Source organism: Pipistrellus kuhlii, unplaced genomic scaffold (genome assembly GCF_014108245.1).
Source record: "Pipistrellus kuhlii isolate mPipKuh1 unplaced genomic scaffold, mPipKuh1.p scaffold_m20_p_11, whole genome shotgun sequence".
Taxonomy (NCBI): Eukaryota; Metazoa; Chordata; class Mammalia; order Chiroptera; family Vespertilionidae; genus Pipistrellus; species Pipistrellus kuhlii.
The window spans coordinates 46,427,369-46,446,582 of NW_023425416.1; the positions used below are offsets into that span (position 1 = coordinate 46,427,369).

Sequence of the window (19,214 nt, forward strand, 5' to 3'; positions counted from 1 at the left end):
AGGTGATGCTTTTTCATGTTTATTGTGGAAATGGCCTTTTCATTCCTTTGTCCATTTTCCCTTTGGAAATGTCAAGATACTGTGCAAACAGCTGGGTTGTGCTGTATTTATGACTCCAAGCAGAAGGAAGATAAGCATGTGATGGTGCACTGGGAGGGTGCAAGGTGTCTCGGAGCATTACCTCACTGAAGAACCCCGTGTGGCCCACGTCCCTGTCTGGGTTTCTTCCCTATGTAACATGCGATGGCAGAGACCGCTAAGTGACAACACATGTTGGAGATGGTAATAGTGTGCCCAGGAAGCCACAGAACATTTGAAACGCAGACCACTGTTTAGTCTGGCAGCTCTCGTGCTCTTTAATTATTTGACAAAGGCCCTGCCTGTACAGCAAACACTGCAATACAGTCTGACCAATAGCTGCCTTCACATGAAATCAGAGGGCTTGACATTGAAATGGAGGAGGACTAGGGAGAGATGAGAAACGAACGGCGAGTCTATGCCTTAGGCCACATGCTACACTCCATTCTGCTGGGCTTCACTTGTTCCAGAGTTGACCGCCAGTGACAGGCAATGCACGACTTTATCAAACAACAGCAAACATCTGCAGCACATTGCATGGTAAACTGCCCTGGCAAACCACCAAAAGGAAGTGCAAACACTGCAACAGAACTGCGATGCCAAAACTTGCCAAATATTATCAAGGGATTGATTATTTCAGACTTTAGAAGGTACGCTGATCAAATCAAGAGACTTTGATTATTATGTCAACGGCTAGGGTGCCATGAGCTGATGGCTTTGCTGGCTGTAATGCCCAATGTTTAAATGGTCAGGAAGCTTGAAACCTTGACCTTGACTTCCCATTCTGATAGCCCAGGCTAGACCTCCCGCAGTAAAATCACCATGGGACTTGAGCACCACTGGTTTTACAATGCTTTCGGGCCACCTCCACAATGGCCACAGACTTTGTAGAACAGTCTCTAGCTCCGCCTAGTGGTCTGGGAAGCTAAGGGCTCTTGACTGTGAAGCCTGAAAAGGAGATGGCCAGAGACCTGTGGGCCACCCCCACTGCCCATCCCTCCAGGGCTCTGGCAAGCTTCACTAGGAAAGGCCTGCAGAGTCACAGGCCCAAACAATGTCTCAAAGGAGGCGGCATGGAAGACCTGAGGTTTAACCACCAATTCTAGGCACATATGTAGCAGGAACTGGATGGCACCCTCTTTAAGCAGGAGTTCAAGCAGAACACATAGGAATGCTCCAAAACATATACAACCCAACTCATAAAACCACGCCCCTGAAGCCTCGAGGGTTCCAGAGAGAACTGAGGGGTCCAAACAAGTGAGTCCCTCTGTCCCAAAGAGCTAAACATAAATCATAATTCTAAACACACTTAAATGATTTATTAGGGGAAATGTAACATTTTCCACAGGAAAAATGTCTTTTTTGTTTTTTTAAAAGGCAACTGTAAAAAGAGGAAGTTGTTAATGACCACGATAATCACAATACTTAACCATTTTTACTATTATCTTAGAATAGGAAACAAAGGATAGTAATGAATGACAAGCTCCAAACAGAAATATGGAAATAACAAGGTATTAGTATAGTGTTAGTATCTACCTGTATATATAAAAGACTAATTTGCTAAGTGTCCTTCCCATCTTCTGACCAATCATTATGACGTTCACTGACCACCAGGGGGCAGATGCTTAATACAGGAGCTGCAATGACTTGGCAGTGGTAGATCTCGGGTAATGCATCCTGAAACCAGAGAGGAAGGAGCCCAATTCCTCACAGGGCCGCACAATTCCACCTTTGGCCATGGGTTATGTTGTTGCTGGGGCACTATCGGCCCCAATCTGGTTTACCATACACTTGCGTTTGCGTTCCACACCCTGTATGATAGCAACTTTGCAGAGTGCCCTCTCGACTCCAGAACCCTCGTGGGATGTTGGAGAGCCAGTTTTGGCCGGATCCCCGCAGGCCAGGCCAAGGGACCCCACCTACCGGAGAGACCCAGCTAACACTGCAGATGCTTTTCAAGCCCTGGAGGCACCATCCCAGGTGCAATTGGCAGGGAAAGGAGGTTGGCTAGAGGGCATGTTCGGCCCCTCTCGCCCAGTCCCGCCCGCCAGCCACCTTCTAATTAATTTCCTTTCCATGTGCATGAATCCATGCACCGGGTCACTAGTAGTTTCCATAAATATTATAAAAATAGGTGATTTCCAATTACCCAAGTAAGAACTTAAAACACGACCTTTTAATTCATTGCCTTATCACTTTCAAAGTCTTTTGTCACCCCACCCTCAGGTGCCCAGTTGCTAGATAGTTTTGTGACTACTAACTGCACCGCCACTTCCCAAATCTTACCTTCAAGCACCCCAGCTACCCAGCTCAATGGCCCTCCCTCGGCATGGCAGAGAGCTCTCACACTCCTCCTGGGTGGGGGGGAATATTGTAGGAGGGCTCCACTGGGGGTGCGGACATCCCCCTTTCTCCATCAGTTATCCATCCTGCAAGGTCAAGGGTCAGGGAAGCTTTGCCAGTAACCTGCCAGAAGTAAATACATTTTGCTTTGCAGGCCATGTGGTCTCTTTCAAAACTGCTCAATCGTTGTGAACACAAAAGCAGCCGCAGAAGATAAATGAATGAATCGGTGTGGCTGGGTTCTGGTAATATTTTATTTACAGAAACAGGTGGTCGGGATGTGGCCCACCAGCCTCTGTGCTAGATCATTCTCATCGACGAAACGTCACTAAAATACCCCTCATCCTATAAACAAGCAAAAAAAAAAAAAAAAAACCCAAAGGAAAAAAAAAAAAAAAACCACCTCTGACCCATCATCTCCCTATTTTTCAGCTGCCCTTCACAGCAAACTCACCCTGGGATTATCGATCTTCCCAGTGTCCACCTCATCATTTCAACCCCAGTGCACTCCCAGAGGCTTCTGCCCCCACGTGCCACTGGAAATAACCTTTATGCAAGCTACTCCCGCCACCGACTGAAATGGTTCCTTCTCCGTCTTCACCTTCCTGACACGCTCAGCAGCAGGTGGCACTGTCATCACCCCTGCCTCTGAGCATCCCGGCCTGTTTCTTTCAGAATGAAGCCGCACTGACACAGGCGGCCAACTCCCCCACGCCAACCTTGTGCCCTTCTATTGTAGAAGAAGCTCCCACCACCCTCTCCAAATCAGACAACCCAGTCCCTCACTCTCCGCTCGCCCACCCAGTGGCAGTCCTCTGGGCCACTCCTCACTGGCTGAACTGGTTTTTCATTGGTTTCCCTGTGTGCTGTCTATTCCCCCGTGCAATCACCAGATCCATGAAAACCGGGACCCTGTCTGTACACGTGGGTGAACATAGCTATTTGTGGAGTGACTCACTGAGGGAATGAATAACATTAACTTTTCTTGCAGGTAGAAAAACATCAAAGCTGATGTGCTCTCACCTTCCAGGATTCCATGGTGGAAAGAGACTCAGAAGAAGAAAAAAGCAGCAGGCGACCCTGCTTGTGGGCAAGAAAGAAACACGTTCGGGGGAATGCAAGGCAGCATTCCATGATAATCACAATACTTAACCATTTTTACTATCATCTTAAAATAGGAAACAAAGAACAGTAATGAATGATAAGCTCCAAATAGAAATATGGAAATAACAAGGCATTAGTATAGTGTTAGTATCTATCTATATATATAAAAGGCTAATATGCTAAGTGTCCTTCCCATGGTCCGACCAGTCGCTATGATATGCACTGACCAGTGGGGGACAGATGCTCAACACAGGAGCTGCCAAGCTGCAGTGACTTGGCAGTGGTGATTCTCAAGTGACACACCCTGAAACCAGAAGGAGGCACCCGGTTCCTTGCAGCACCAAACAATTCCACCTTAAAAACAATTCGGTTAAAAATAAGGATCTCGGAGCTCCTATTCCAACACAGAAGCAGGAACTGGAAATTGTTGCAGATTGCCATCCCCGAACTACCAGGGCCACTCTGTCCAAAGACTTCAACTAAAGCTGGTTTCCGACACGTCGTGCAGTGAGTGGCCCCACTGACAAAGGGCCGTCTCTGCCAGGCCTGGGGCCCTCCCTGAGGAAAGCTGTCACTGAAGTCCACACAGGACATAAGAGGAAAACAGAAATGACTGGCCTCTGGCACAAAGGGCTGGCGTGAGAGTACAGATTCAAAAGAGTAACTTGTTTCTAACGAGAGAGGAACCGTCTCAGGGAACCCAACTGACGCCCGCAGAGTAAGGACAGGCAGTGACGTGTTGACCGGGTCACTGTGACTTCAGGGGAAACGCCTGTGACGGTAAACAAGATACAGGTAAACAAGGAATTCAAACAATCACTGTTGACTGTCCTCACAAATAAGTTTAAGAAAAATGGAATGCCTTGGATCAAACTCTTAAGGTCTCTGGTTGGTATCCTTCCATAATTCTATCAGGAACAGAATTCGGGGGTCAGGTGGGAAAATTAATTTAACAGAAGCACTTCTGTAAAAACTCAGCCGATGTACGGTCAGGAGTCCCAACGATGAGCTATACCCTGACCGGCACAGTGAGGAGGGATTTCTGCCCTGTGAGGTGACTTCCATCATGAGCAGAGGAGGGTTTGAAACCTAGGAGGACGAGGGAAGGAAGAGGTTGAACTGACCCAGGAACCTGGATTATCTTACTGATCAGAACTGCACCAGGAGCTGCCACCGTGATGAAAATCAGAGGAACAGGTGTCAGGCCCTCATGATGGAAGCAGAGGGAAGCCAAGGAGCATTATGGGCTGGCTGCTATCAGAGCCACATGAGGCCGAAGACGACTGTTGGAGGGAGATGCAACACCACTCCTAGAGGGAGATGCAACACCATGACACTTAAAACAGTCCAGCTTCAAAGTGTACTGTGATGCTACCTGAGTTTCCTTAAAAAGGTGGCTGTGCAGGGAGGGGCAAAGAACAAGGCACCAGTAGGAGGTCTGGATCCCAAGGCTTGTTGCTTTGTACTCTGGGGTTTGAAGCACAAATTCCCTGAAGGGCCTCCGTGTCCTCAGTATAAAATGGAGACAGGTCCAGGGTACTAATCACACCCTTTTGTTCTGTATTGCTAACTCCAGAGAGAATACATCTTCCCCCCAACCAGCACCGTGCCCTCTCCCCCCACACACACACACACACCCACCTGCTTTACACTCTGGGTCACTATTCCAGGCCCTGACCACCCCCAGCACAGGGACCAGCCCATGCCCTCCAGAGCCCAGAGAAATTACTCCAACTAGCTAACTCTCAACCAGCTCACCCGGCCCATCCCCTCCTTCATTTGTAAACTACAATAAAGACTCCTGTGCATTTCCTCTCACTTCCTCTGCCTCCCGACTGCCCCTGGGGCTTCCTCCCAGGGCTGCCTGGGCATGGTACGCCCCCTCCTCTTGGGGTCTACGAGTCTACAGTAAAATATCTTTTCAAAGGCAGGTGTTTCCTGATCTTTGACCTCCCCAACCTGAATAATTCAAAAGCCTACATTTTAAAACACCCAGATGATCTCCAAAGCCCCATACAGCTAAAAAAATTCTAACATTTCTGCACTCACATGAATAAAGGAAAAAGGTGCTATTCCTTAGGTCAGGGGTCAGGAAACATTTTCTGGAAAGGGCTAGATAGTAAGTAGTTCAGGCTTTGCCAGAAGCAAGGCCTCTGTCTCATACCGGTCTGTTGTTAAGTTTACGTTCTTTCTTTAAGAACATAAACACTCTTACTGGGCAGGCCACACAAAACCATATTGCAAGCCAGCTGACCATGTGGGCCACAGTTGGCCAATCTCTGCTTCAGATGAATGGGAAAGTCTACAGGCCTAAGGATGCCTTGAAAACACAAAAAGACTTAACCGAATCCCTACTCAGATAAACATCAATCTGCAATTCGTAAATGGAATACAACAAACCCAAATAGTAATCTAAAACCATCCACTTTTGACACAGAAATGGCTGCTAAGTGGTCATGGGACCATGTACTCACATCTGTGTTAAAAGAAAACAACGGGAAAAGATCACCTTGTTGAAATAAGCATCCTGCCTAGAGTCCAGTGAACGCAAACTCAACAGGGTCTCAAACCAAAAATCCTCTACAAGAAAAACACGTCCCTGTTCTAATTCACTTATAGATTCTGGATTTCTAGAACCAGACAACAAGGCAAAGCGACCAAATGACCGGTCACTATGATGTGCACTGACCACCAAGGGGCAGACACTGAACACTGGGGCTGCCCCCTGGTGGCCAGTGTGTTCCCACAGCGGGAGTGCCGCTCAGCTGACCGATGAGTGCTGGACGCAGTGCTCAAGGCTGGCAAGCGCAGCTGCAGCAGCATGAGCCTCTCCCGCCTCCGCAGCAGCGTAGCAGCAGCAGGCACAGTAGGGCTGGAATGAGTGGCAGCAGCACAGCACCAGGCCTGAACTTGGCCTCCTCCCCGGCCACCTGCCGCCTCGTGCACTTCTACATCCCTCAGGGATGTCACAAGATCCCTGGCTGGCCTGTGGGGATCAGGGCCAAAATCGTCAGTCTGACATCCACCAAGAAATCTCGGGTTGCGTGAGAGCACAGGCCAGACTGAGGGATCCCACTGGTGCACAAATCCATACACCAGGCCTCTAGTAATATATGTACAGCCAAGTCTAAACTCTTCCTTTAGGATGGAAGATGCTATTTTTTTTAAACATATTTTATCTATTTTTTTACAGAGAGGAAGGAAGAGGGAAAGTCAGAAACATTGTTGAGAGAGAAACATCGGTCAGCTGCCTCTTGCACACCCCCACTGAGGAAGTGCCCACAACCAAGGTACATCCCCTTGACTGGAATTGAACCCAGGACCCTTGAGTCCACAGGCCAACACTCTATCCATTGAGCCAAACCAGTTTCGGCGGAAGATGCTATTTTACTAAATTTTCGATGACAGTTAACAATCACTAATGGTAGAACCAAGAAAAAGTATTGACAAAAGAAAAAGAAAATGCTAAACTTCCCAGGGTAAACCAAAAATTTTATGCTCAACCTCAGTGGAAGCGCACAAAGACCTCAGCCAGAGTGACAATTGGGTCAATTTAAATTTAATTTCCAAATTCTGCTTAAGCAGTATTGAAGTCCCAATAACACGTGCTGAACAAGTGTACAGCACTATAATCCTAAATCAAGGCAGAGAGAAGGGGAAACAAAAAAACAAAATCAAGCAAAAGAAGTTTTTGATTTGCAGGATGATGAAAGGAGCTCAAGATAAGCTCAGTATTTGAAATCTTTTACACTTGCTTTATCCCGTGAAATGACTCTACTATAATAGTACTTTAGTAAAAAGTGCAGAAATGGACCCAATTTGAACAAGTGGCCAGAACAACAAACATGGACAATGCCTGTCAGGGAGGAAAGAGAAGGTAAGGGTGGGTCTCAGAGGCTCGGTGCTGCTGGAGAAACCCTGCGTCTGATTGTGTGAGTGCGGGGAGAGAATGGAGGGGAAAGGCCCGTCACGGTGACCCTGGAATAAAAACGGGAGCCTCAGGGACACGGAGATTGGCTTGCTTCTCATTATAAGGCTTTTTTTTTTTTTTTTTTTTTTTTTTTAATTCCTGGAGAAGCAGCAAATTATTTCTGGAGAAATCAATTCATTCTAATTTTAACACTAAAATTTCACTTTATTATAGCTATTTCACTCATCGAGATTCCATCAGAGGAAATATCTGTGGAAATTCAGCTGATTGAAGGAAAAAAACACACCTAACTGGCTAGTTTAACAACAGGAAGACATTCCCAGTGATTTGGGCTTTTTCTTTTGTCAGACTACTAAGTGTCCACTAGAACCTATCAGAATATGGCAAAACCTAACTTTATTAAACTATGTAAACTGAGAATAAAACGCAAATGGAAGCCCCCTGTGCCTGGAGTATTTTCTGATGGCTCCCACAATTGCTATTCAACATCAGACAAATACATTCTTTTTCTTTCTTTTTTTTTCTTCTTTTTTAATATATTTTATTGATTTTTGACAGAGAGGAAGAAAGAGGGATAGAGAGTTAGAAACATCAATGAGAGAGAATCATCAATCAGCTGCCTCTTGCACACCCCCCACTGGTTATGTGCCCCCAACCAAGGTACATGCCCTTGATCGGAATCGAACCTGGGACCTTTCAGTCCACAGGCCTACGCTCTATCCACTGAGCCAAACCGATTTCGGCCATATTCTTTTTCTTATTGAAAATATTTTTCCCATTACTTGGTAGGGTGTGGAGTTCTGGTTTCAATCCGCATCATCGAACATTTTATCTTCTGTCAAAGGGGTTATCTCATCTAGAATTCTTCCTTCAACATGCCTTCCTCTCCTCAGAATGAAAAGGAAGAAGAGACGAGAAAAGAAGAAGGGAGAATGAGGAAAGGGGGAGTGGTTTCACAGGATTTTCTGTAGACTATTTTCCAGCTGAGGGAACTTGGGTACAGAGAGGTTCAACAACATGGCCAAGATCATACAGCTAGTTGGGTTAGATCTTTCAGGTTCTCCCAAACCCTCTGACCATGACTGTGTCTTTGAAGTCGTTACATCTCTCTATATAAAACCCTAATATGTAAATAGACCGAATGGTGGGACAACTGGTCACTATGATGTGCAATGACTACCAGGGAGCACATGTGGAACATGGCAGGAATCGGCAACAACGCACAGAACATGGCAGGAATTGGCCAAGGTGGGATAGTGGAGCAGGTGGGGGGGGGGGGGGGGGGACATGCTCCAGACCAAGATGGGGTGCCAGTCGCTGTCATTGGGGCAAGCCTCTGGTAGTTACTGAAAATTATTTGCTCCCACACACCATAGTCCTGCCCAGGGCTTGCACCTGCTGCCAGCACCCAGCACCGGCCCAGACTGCTCAGCACCATCAGCAGGTGGGAGCAGCGGCTATCAGCCACCATCACCCCTGAGGGCTTCTCCACCTCCCCCTGCTCCTGAGGGGCAATCAGGGCAGCAGCCACGCTCACACTCACTGCCAGCACCGGCCCCACTCACACCTGGTGCTGGCGCGGGCCCCAATAGCTCTGTGCCCTCAGTGGGTGCGAGCAGGGCCAGCGTTATCAGCACGTGGGAGTGGCAGCGGCAGGAGCAGGGCTACCAGCAGAGAAGGGACCAGGGCCGCAAGGGCAGGAGCGCGGAGGATGGGCCAAGACCCATCCTTGTGCCCATCGCAGCCTCGCGGCCCACTGTTCCTTTCAAGGTGCACAAAGTCATGCACTGGGCCCCTAGTTGTTTCATATAATTCTATCTTCTCCACTAAACTCTCTAAGTGCCTTGAAGGTGAGAACTTTTTCTTAATTATTACTTATCCTGGTTTTCACTCAGTAGTTGCTGATTAGATGTTGGTTGGATGGATGGATGAATGGATAGCCAAAAAATGAATACAAAACCAATGAGGGAACTCAGTTGAAGTCTGTAAGGGCAGGAGTATTTTTCATTGAAGGTTACACCTTGGGTTCACATGGACTCCATTTAACAAACCCCTGAAACTTCATTCTTTTAAAAGACACTTGTGAATCCTGCCATAAAACAAACAGCTTTAACACTTTTCAAGCAAATTAAAGTAATAATTCTTAGATAAGAACATAAACTTTTTTTTTTTTTTTTTCAGTTCAGGAAGAGAGCTATATTTTGCTCCAAAAGAACTCAAGAAGTTAAAATTTAATTTGTTTGCTAAGGAAGATTTGCCAAAACGAATTATCTCTTAATGGAAACAAGCTACTGGGGCACTGTTCTCTCCTCAAGCAACAGTTCGGTGCAACCTACTGTAAAATTAAGCAGAGAGAAAAGGGCAGTGCTCGGGGGAGTTTAACACACTCCTTCTAACAGTAAAATTGGACCAACGTGGTAAGCAATTTACCTTTCTGCTATAAAACCAATAATAAGCTAGAGTCATCAGGGCCATAGTGATTTTTAAGAAAATCCCTGTCAGGTGCAATGCAGATTTGATCAGGCTCTTGTTCCTTATCTGAGGGGAACAGCAAATTCTCATTTGTACTATGACTAAGCTTTTGAAGACTTCTTTATCCACCAAGAATCCTATAAGAAATCCTATAAGAATAAACCCAGTAAGATAATAAATGCTTCACCTGACGCAGGGTGGTTTAATGTTATTATTGGCACTCTGAATTCTTAATGCTAAATTAAGATGAAAATCCTTCAAAGAACAGAATGCTGAAGAAGCCAATAAATGAGTTACATTTATAACAAAAGGTTCATGGTTACTTTTATACTACTAGAAACCGATTTGGCCGTAACAATAAAGGAATTCTACTCTTAATACACACTTACAATCAAGCATTTTGCCTAAAACCCTTGCCACTAAGTCGCTGGGGGAAATGTTATAGGTTACTATCGTACACACTTTCCAAAACTTGGCTGGGTGATACTCTTTTCAGGGCTAGGCCTAACTTTGGGATAAAATAAACAATTAAACATAGAACAGTTATAAAAATTGACCACAAATAATAATAATAAATTACAAACATAACAGAAATATGATCTGCTCACAATGCAATAAAAACTAGAAATTAAAAAGCAAGGGGCCATTTCCATCTATCAGAATGGCAATGATGGACATGGTAGACGCTAAGCTGATAAAGGTTTGGCACCAGCGGGCCCTTTCCTATACTGCTGGTGGGGAGCACTAACATCCTAGACTGAGGCAATTCATCCCCTTTCAAAACTACAAAAGCTCGGACTAGCGGTTCCCAAACTTGCTTGCACTGCATCACCTGGAGAACTCAACATACCTGGTGCCTGTGTCCAGCCCTAGAGGTTGGATTTCATTGGCCTGGGCTGGGCCCTGAAACTTACACTTTCCAGAAGATTCCCCAGAAGATAACTAATGTGTAGACGAATTGTGAGCTTATATACCCTTTGTTGAAGCAAATCCAGTTTTCATTATTTATGCAACACATACATGTTCACACGTGGTGAATGATCTATGGCATTAATTATAGCATTGTTTTGTAATACCAAAAGATTAGGAATACAAAAATGTTCACCAAAGGGGGCTCGCTAAATAAATGCTGGATATCCATCAAGTGCAATATTACGTGTCTCTCTGGAAGAGGTGAGAAGTAGAGAAGTATGTGAATTACATCTCACTATTATAAGCTGTTCTGTGTGCTTGAAGAGGTGCAGATGGCAGACAGCACACTTATCTATGGAAAAATTAACACACGGTGGGAAAAGTAGCCATCGCTTAGGTGAAAGTTTGCTTTTCTCTGTGTCCCCTTTCAAATGCTGGCATTGGTAATGTGCTATGTGTTAACTCTCTAAAAATGTATTTTAAAAATTAACATGACATAGAAAATCGACCAGGTCATATCACCATCCAGCCAACAGAATTTATAAGCCAGCATCCCCGGGGGCATAAGGGAATACTTTGGGATGACACAAATACTTATCTTTAGCATGGTGGCGGCTGCACACCGTATGTGTTTGGGGAAATAGACCTATCTTCCTAAAATGAGTCACTTTTGCCGAAACCAGGTTGGCTCAGTGGTAGAACATCAGTCTGCGGACTGAAAGGTCCCAGGTTCGATTCCAGACAAGGGCATGTACATTGGTTGCGGGCACATCCCCGGTAAGGGGTGTGCAAGAGGCAACTGGTCAATGTTTCTCTCTCATTGACTTTTCTAGCTCTCTATCTCTCTCCCTTTCTCTTTGTAAAAATATCAATAAAATATATTTTTTTTTATTTATTTTTTATTTTTTTTTATTGATTTTGTACAGAGAGGAAGGGAGAGAGATAGAGAGTTAGAAACATTGATGAGAGAGAGTCATCGATCAGTTGCCTCTTGCACAGCCCCTACTGGGGATATGCCCGCAACCAAGGTACATGCCCTTGACCGGAATCGAACCAGGGTCCCTTCAGTCCCCAAGCCGACGCTCTATCCATTGAGCTAAACCGGTCCTGGCTAAAATATATTTTAAAAAAATAAAATAAAATGAGTCACTTTTACTCTATGTAGAGCATACCTTGAAAACCTGACTTTAAAAAAAAAACACACAAAAAAACACTTTTTTAAAAAGACAACCTGACCTCTCGCACAATGCTGTGAGGAATATAAATAAACCGGTTTGGAAAACTGCTCTGCTCTTGACCTCTGGAGCCGCACTCAAAACTGAGACGGGACAACTCCCACATTAATGTCCAGCTCCATGGGAGGAGGCCCCGGGACAGAACGGGGGATCCAGAAAGAGCCCTGCCGCGGTGGAGGTGGCCCAGTGGTGGTTGGGGAGTAATTAATTTGTTAACAAAACTGGTCAGGTATCTTCGTGCTCAAAGTTGATCTTGCCCTTTCAAACCGCTACATGGAATTGTGTACTACGGCTATAATATTAATTGAAATTTTTTTCTCATTAAAAAAACTAATTGCCCAGGTGGAAATCCGTGTGCCACAAGGCACAGGGATAATGAATTAGGTGCCACTGTGTGTTGCCCTTCGGAAATGAATGGGGCTGCTCACAGCAGACGCGAATGGCCTGAGGGCTGCCTCCGCCCAGCACTGCAGACGGCCCAAGGGCCAGAGCATCTGGTACCGCTCGCTGTGAGTCAGTTCCACTGTGCCTGGTGCACTGACACACCCATATTGTATTGCCTCGTATTGTACTGAACGGTTTATTAAGTCGCTGGGGTATTTGCAGACTATTACTTTGGGCCAGACTTCCCCCAGGATGGATTCTCTCTACAGACAGTCTTTCTTGTTCACAGGTGACCTTAGTGATGGGGTGCACTACTGTGTAGTACAGTGGTTATCAACCTTTCTAATGCCTCGTCCCTTTAATACAGTTCCTCATGTCGTGGTGACCCCTAACCATAAAATTATTTTTGTTGCTACTTCATAACTGTAATGTTGCTACTGTTAATGAATCGTAATGTAAATATCTCTGTTTTCCGATGGTCTCAGGCTCTACAGCAACAGTTCTCAATGTGTGGGTGTCGACCTGCCTGGTTTAGCTGGATAGAAAACAAAAGGAACAGAGAACCTAAGACCATCGGAAAGTTCCCCAAATCTGGCATCATTGCACACAGTATCTTCAATAAAGAAAAGCTCCCCATCACTCCCCACAAGCATACCATGGCGGAAAGTAACAGTCTGAAAATACCGCAGCAACTTAATAAACCGTTCCGTACAATATGAGGCAACAACGATTGACATTTTAGAGGATTATGTGTTAGTTTTTTCTCTTTAAAGAATTTATAATTTTAAAGCATCAAAAATGCCACAGGATGCCAACTCCGATAGGGGATAAAACGATGACAAGACCCCAAACAGCATAAGTGACCGACGTTAACAAACCATAAAACAAGAGAAATTACCACTCCGGCAACTCAAGCGTTAGACTTGCAGAATCTCATCATCTTTAGTGTTTGCAGGACACATAAGTGCATCCTGTAGAGGCGGAGCGAGAGACAGGCCTGGGGTCCGTACCTGGTGAGGGCGGGGCTGTGCGCGGTCATGGCCACCAGCAGCTTCAGGGCGTAGGCCGGGACCGGGCCGGGCTCCGTGAGAACGTGCTCGTACCTGGAAGGACAGGGGATGGGAGAAGCACTCAGCAATGTGCCTCCTGAGACTCTCCTCCCCACACAGAAACAAGATGCTGCAGGTGCACAGTCTGACGGAGCACAGATGCCGAAATAAAGGTCCAGGCTCCCAGGTCTGCGCTGGCCAAGGGGACGAGGACACTGCCCGCCTCCCAGTGTTGTGGAAGTTCAATGAGACAATCCACTTGGAGCCGTTAGGACTGAGCTGCCCACACAGCAGGGAACGTTAACATTAGGCGGATGCTTAAGTGTTGGATGGATGGATGGATGGGTTGATGGACAGGGTTGATGAACAAACTAACTAACCAATCAACTGTGACTTAACTATCTGGAACCACCACCAACTTAGAGGCAGCTATCTATCTCCAGAAAATCCAAAATGTATCTTTAAAAACCCATGACACGAAGCAGATGCTGCTCATGGAGAGAATGGGCCCCCAGCTTATTCACAGCCTGTTCGCTCTCACGTTGAAAATCGTTATATAATATAACAAGCCTAGTTAAGCAGCCCCTGAGCCCACAGCCGTTAAAAAGGAGCCACGTAGCGGGAGGAGAGGGGAGGAACCGGGACAGAAAGGCAGCCTCAGAGGTACAGCCAGGACTTGAACGCCCAGAAAAAAACCAGAGAGCAAACCCGGCCTCCACACAGGGGACAGGGCATCAGGCGCAGATCATGGCAATGAAAAGATTTGCCCATGTTGGACAGATGAGACACAAAATACCAGATCATTCATAACCAAGTCATAAACAAAATATTAAGAGATCAAAGGAGAACTGTGTATTTAAATGAGTAGCACAACCAAGCATAATTTTTGGAAATGAAATTAGGAAATTTTTGAAAAACAATACATTTTATCACATGAATAAACAAAAATCAAAGAAACTTTTTTAGAAGTGATAAAATGCACCTGACATCTGAATTGAAAAAAAAAAAAAAAAAGAAAGAAAGAAAGAAAGAAAGAAAGAAAGAAAGAAAGAAAGAAAGAACGAACTCAGCACACTAGAGAGAAATCATTTTTCCTTTCTGGAATAGTCTTACAAAATACAAAGCCCTGTCTGGCTGGCATGGCTCAGTGGTTTAGGCATCAACCTATGAACCAGGAGGTTATGGTTCAATTCCCCGTCATGGCACATGCCTGGGTTGTGGGCTCCATCCCCAATAGGGAGCATGCAGAAGGCAGCTGATTGATGTTTCTCTCTCATCGATGTTTCTCTCTCTCTCCCCCCGCCCCTTCCTCTCTGATATCAATAATAATATATATTTTTTTAAAAAGAAAAAGAAAAACACTGAGGAAACATTACTGACCGAAACACAAAGGTGTTGAGGTTGTGTGAGGTTGCCTTGAAACAGGAGGGAAGAAGGAAGTCTAAATCAGCCTGTGCATGAGAATTTTTGCAAAAAATATTCCTATGTTTTTCTCCCCTCGGAAAATGAAGGGTGAAATTCACAGCAGACATGTTCCGAATACAAATATTGAGTATTTTGGATGTATTTGAATCAAAGGAAGGTTTGTAACAGGCAGCAAGAACTAGCCAAAACGACGCTGTGATTCATTACGTTTGTCTTCCAAAGAGAGATAAAGCAGCTGGACTGGTAATAACTGGACCTCACGCTCTTCTGAATGCCACTTGGCAGGAAAACACAGATACAAAACAAAGATAAGCTCGGGCTCTTGGAAGGGCTTCGCGGGAGGTCGGCCAGCGAGAAGCTGCCCACCTGACAGACAGGCCCTGGGGAGGAGGACGCCACGGGCATGGGCCCGGCCAGAGTGAGAGCTCCGTCCACATCAGAGCACACTGTCCAGGAGGTGGCCCAGACCCCACTCTCCCACTTTTAGGGTCCTCCCCAAACCAAGGGCCTTTGCTAGGTCCCAAACAGCTGAAAACAGGCAGGACAAGCCATGAATCCTAAATTCGCATCTACCCCAACGGAGAGGAAGCATCCGAAAGTCACCCAAGGGATGGACTCTTTCCTATCTTGTCAAGTACCTGGAGCAACCAGCGCCCAGTTAGACAGGCTGCAGGAAACTAGCCCCGCCTGTGTGGATAACTCGGAATTACTGAGAAGCTGTTCTGGGGACGTAGCCCAGGAATCGGCCACGTAGAAAGAAGAACCTGCTTCGCTGGGTAGGGGGCCTGGGGTCGGGCAGAAGCACCGTGTGATAAGGATCCACTCCGCTGGGATCGAGCCACAGACTCACGTTTCACATCCCATGAAGTGGACTCTGAGAATTTGGGGGGAAAGAGGGAGTCTAGATTGTCCAAGAAACTCTAGGGGAAATAACAATGAGGAAGATTCTAAATAACAAACTAAAATACTTTGCAAAACCGTGCTAATTATTACCTAAAGGGAGAGATCAAGAATACAATGTAAATTAAAAGGAAGGAAGGTGGCAACACTGGACAAGAAAGTAATCTTATTGATAGAAAGGGAGTGGCAAAGAACGGTCAGGCTACGTCTTATAAAAGTGCATTGGCAATAAATAAAAAATCTAAGCAAAAAATTTGTAAATCTGTAAATATTTACCATGCGTAAATATTCACATTTTCTTGGGTGAGAAGACCTTTATAACATAACAACAAATGAGAAGTGAATGAAAAAGCTATTGAGAAATATATATATATATATATATTTCTCAATAGCAAACCACCATAAATAAATCACAAGAGGAAAAATTTTTTGCAGAATGTTGGTAAAACAAAGAGTTGATATTCTTAAAATATAAAGAATTATTGCAAACCAATAAATATCCCACCAGAAAAGAGGACAAAATCCAACTAAGAAGAGTATCAGTGGCCAAAAAGCATGGGGAGTGGAAATAATCAGCTTTCTAACATCCGAAGGAATGAATGCGAGTCCAGCTGACAAGGAAGAGCAACACAGGTTGTTTCACAAAGGAATGCTGGTCACGCAAGCTGGTCGTCATTGTTAAAAATTATTTGCCAAAACATATTCAAAAGCCCTTACCATGTATGTAACTATTGACACGGTGACTCTACACCCAGACATTCAACAAAATGAACAAGTCTGCACCGAAAGATGTAGTGCTGAAAATCGTCTTTGTAGCCATCTCTTTAATAGTGAAACACTGGGAAAGCCTAGATGATCAGGAACTGGGAGTGGTTTAAATGATTTCCAGTGCATCTATGAATGTAGGGGTAAGTAGATTACAAGATAGTCAAACACATATCTAGATAAACACATATACCTAGATAATAGATAGGCGATAGATAGATAGATAGATAGATAGATAGATAGATGATAGATAGATAGATACATACATACATACATACATAGATAGATAGATAGATAGATAGATAGATAGATAGATAGATAGATAGATAGATAGATAGATATAGATATTCCCAGTATGATGTCTGGGAGTAGGGAGTTCTAAGGAGAAACTTTGAAGAAGCACTAAGTAAACCTCACCAGAGATGGAGAAAACGTAGGGGAGTAGGCAGATGTTAACATGAAATGGTAGACAAGAAGCAAAACACTGAGTGTCTTGGATGGCTGCATAAGTACATTCATGTTACTTTTTTTTTTTAATATATTTTATTGATTTTGTACAGAGAGGAAGGGAGAGAGATAGTTAGAAACATCGATGAGAGAGAGTCATCGATTAGCCGCCTCTTGCACACCCCCTACTGGGGATATGCCCTCAACCAAGGTACATGCCCTTGACCGGAATCGAACCCTGGACCCTTCAGTCCCCAAGCCGACGCTCTATCCATTGAGCCAAACTGGTCTCGGCATGTTACTTTCTTCTTTTGTTTGTTTGGGGGTTTCTTTGAATCCTCATTTGAGGATATTTTTTCCATTGATTTTTAGAGAGAGTGGAAGGAAGAGGGAGAGAGAGAGAGAGATAAACACCGATGTTAAGAGATACATTAATTGGTTGCCTTCACATGCCTGATCAGGGCCGGGAGCCTGCAATCCAGATACATGACCAGAATCAATCCCAGAATCCTTCAGTTTTCTGGCTAACGCTCTATCCACTGAGCCAAACTGACTTGGGCTATTAAGGTTACTTTCTACAACCTTTACATGTAAAGGTTTCTGAGCAAGGGAATGACGGAGAAGGAAGACAGTGTGATCAAGTGTGTATCTAACAGCATGCAAGATGAAGCTGAGGCCCAAAGAGGGGCTGGAGATCTGAGGGTTAGATGGAGAACAGGCTCCAAACAAAGTGGGGAGGTGGCCTCTACCTTGGGGTAAGGCCAAGAGTTCCCCTGGATGCTCTGAGAAAGGGGTAGATAGCTTACTCTTTTGGACATTTGCTGTAGAATCTTCTCCAAAATTTTAAGTAGGTAACATCTTTAGTCAACTCCAAAGTTTTATAAAATGAGAGTGGGTATAAATCAAGTTAGTAGTCAATATTTTGATATATTTCCTGTCTTGTGATTTTATGTAGCCTGAGTTCTATATCACATTGCTGTCTTGCATAAATGCATAGATATTTAAGTAATGGATACATAAGTGAATGGAGAAATAGACATGTGGGTAGAAAGACTGACAGCTAAGTAGATATATATTTTTTTAAAGTGAAAAGACAGATACGACTTCAAAGTATTAAATTTTATTTCAGACATAAGCTCTCATCTCTTCTGAACTCTTCAATAAACTCAACAGCAAATTTTCATTATAAAGGTATGAAAGGCTAAGAAAAACAACTTCAAAAAAATCAATACTCAAGGTTTACAAATTTGGATAATTTGGAGTTAATAAGGATATTCTTTCATCCTTGATCAGAACAATTCTAGCATGCTAGTTCTCTGGATAACATTAGGATACTCCTTTCTGGTGCAAAAATATTTGACTTGTTTTATCTGCAAATAAATTTTTTCTAAGGAAAGGCTAAAAATTAACTACTCCCCACTATTCTGATTGCCATACAAGACAGCCAAGTTCATGCCTATGTAGACAGAGTACTTGTACTTAAGGGATGCAATACAGAACCATTGAATGTCCCCGACCCACCAGCATAGAAACCAAACTCAGGACTTCTGCTGGACATTATTCCAGAGGCAGATAAATAACCCGACAGTGTGTTGCTATCGAAAGGGTAAGGCGATTCTCATCTGTAAGGAACATGATTCTCAGATTCTGAAAACAAAGCCTTAGCCGTTTATGGAGTCATTATGGCGCTGATAATTGTACAGGCCACCGGAGAATAATAAAAGAGAAAGGCAGTGCTCATTTTCCCCAGGAGGGAAATGCTAAATGCCATATTGTCATAAAAAACATTCTCAGCACATTTATATCAGCACGATCTCTTTTCAATACAAAACACTCGAAGCTATGAGAAAAGATGAACAGTAAAATCCTTGGTGGCCAAGTGGTTCCAGTCACCGAAGGCGAACTGCACAGCCAATGTTTCCCTGGGCTGCCACCTGGCTTAAGGCCTTCCCTGGCTGTCTCTACCAAACACAGCCCCTCCCTGTTCACCTCACTGTCGCTCTCTGACCCCTTAATCGGTTCTCTTTTTCTTCACGGCTCTCATATTGAACTGAAATCATCTTCTATATTTATGTGTTTTCTGCTTTGTCTTACCCCTGGCATGTAAGCCCAGCGATAGGCAGGAATTCAATCTTGCTCACAGTAGTTCTCAATATATGTATATTTATT

The 19,214-nt window shown here is 44.6% G+C and overlaps 1 protein-coding gene across 3 annotated transcripts in view; it reads right to left on the minus strand.

Moving 5' to 3' along the window:
* The window catches only part of ULK4 (unc-51 like kinase 4), a 215,037-nt gene that overhangs the window by 114,568 nt on the left and 81,255 nt on the right, over window positions 1-19,214 (minus strand). For all 3 annotated transcript variants that reach the window (XM_045579448.1, XM_045579447.1, XM_036431957.2), the window contains one exon: window positions 13,470-13,562. In XM_045579448.1, coding sequence (XP_045435404.1) covers window positions 13,470-13,562 — 93 coding nt within the window. The remainder of the gene's footprint in view (window positions 1-13,469; window positions 13,563-19,214) is intronic.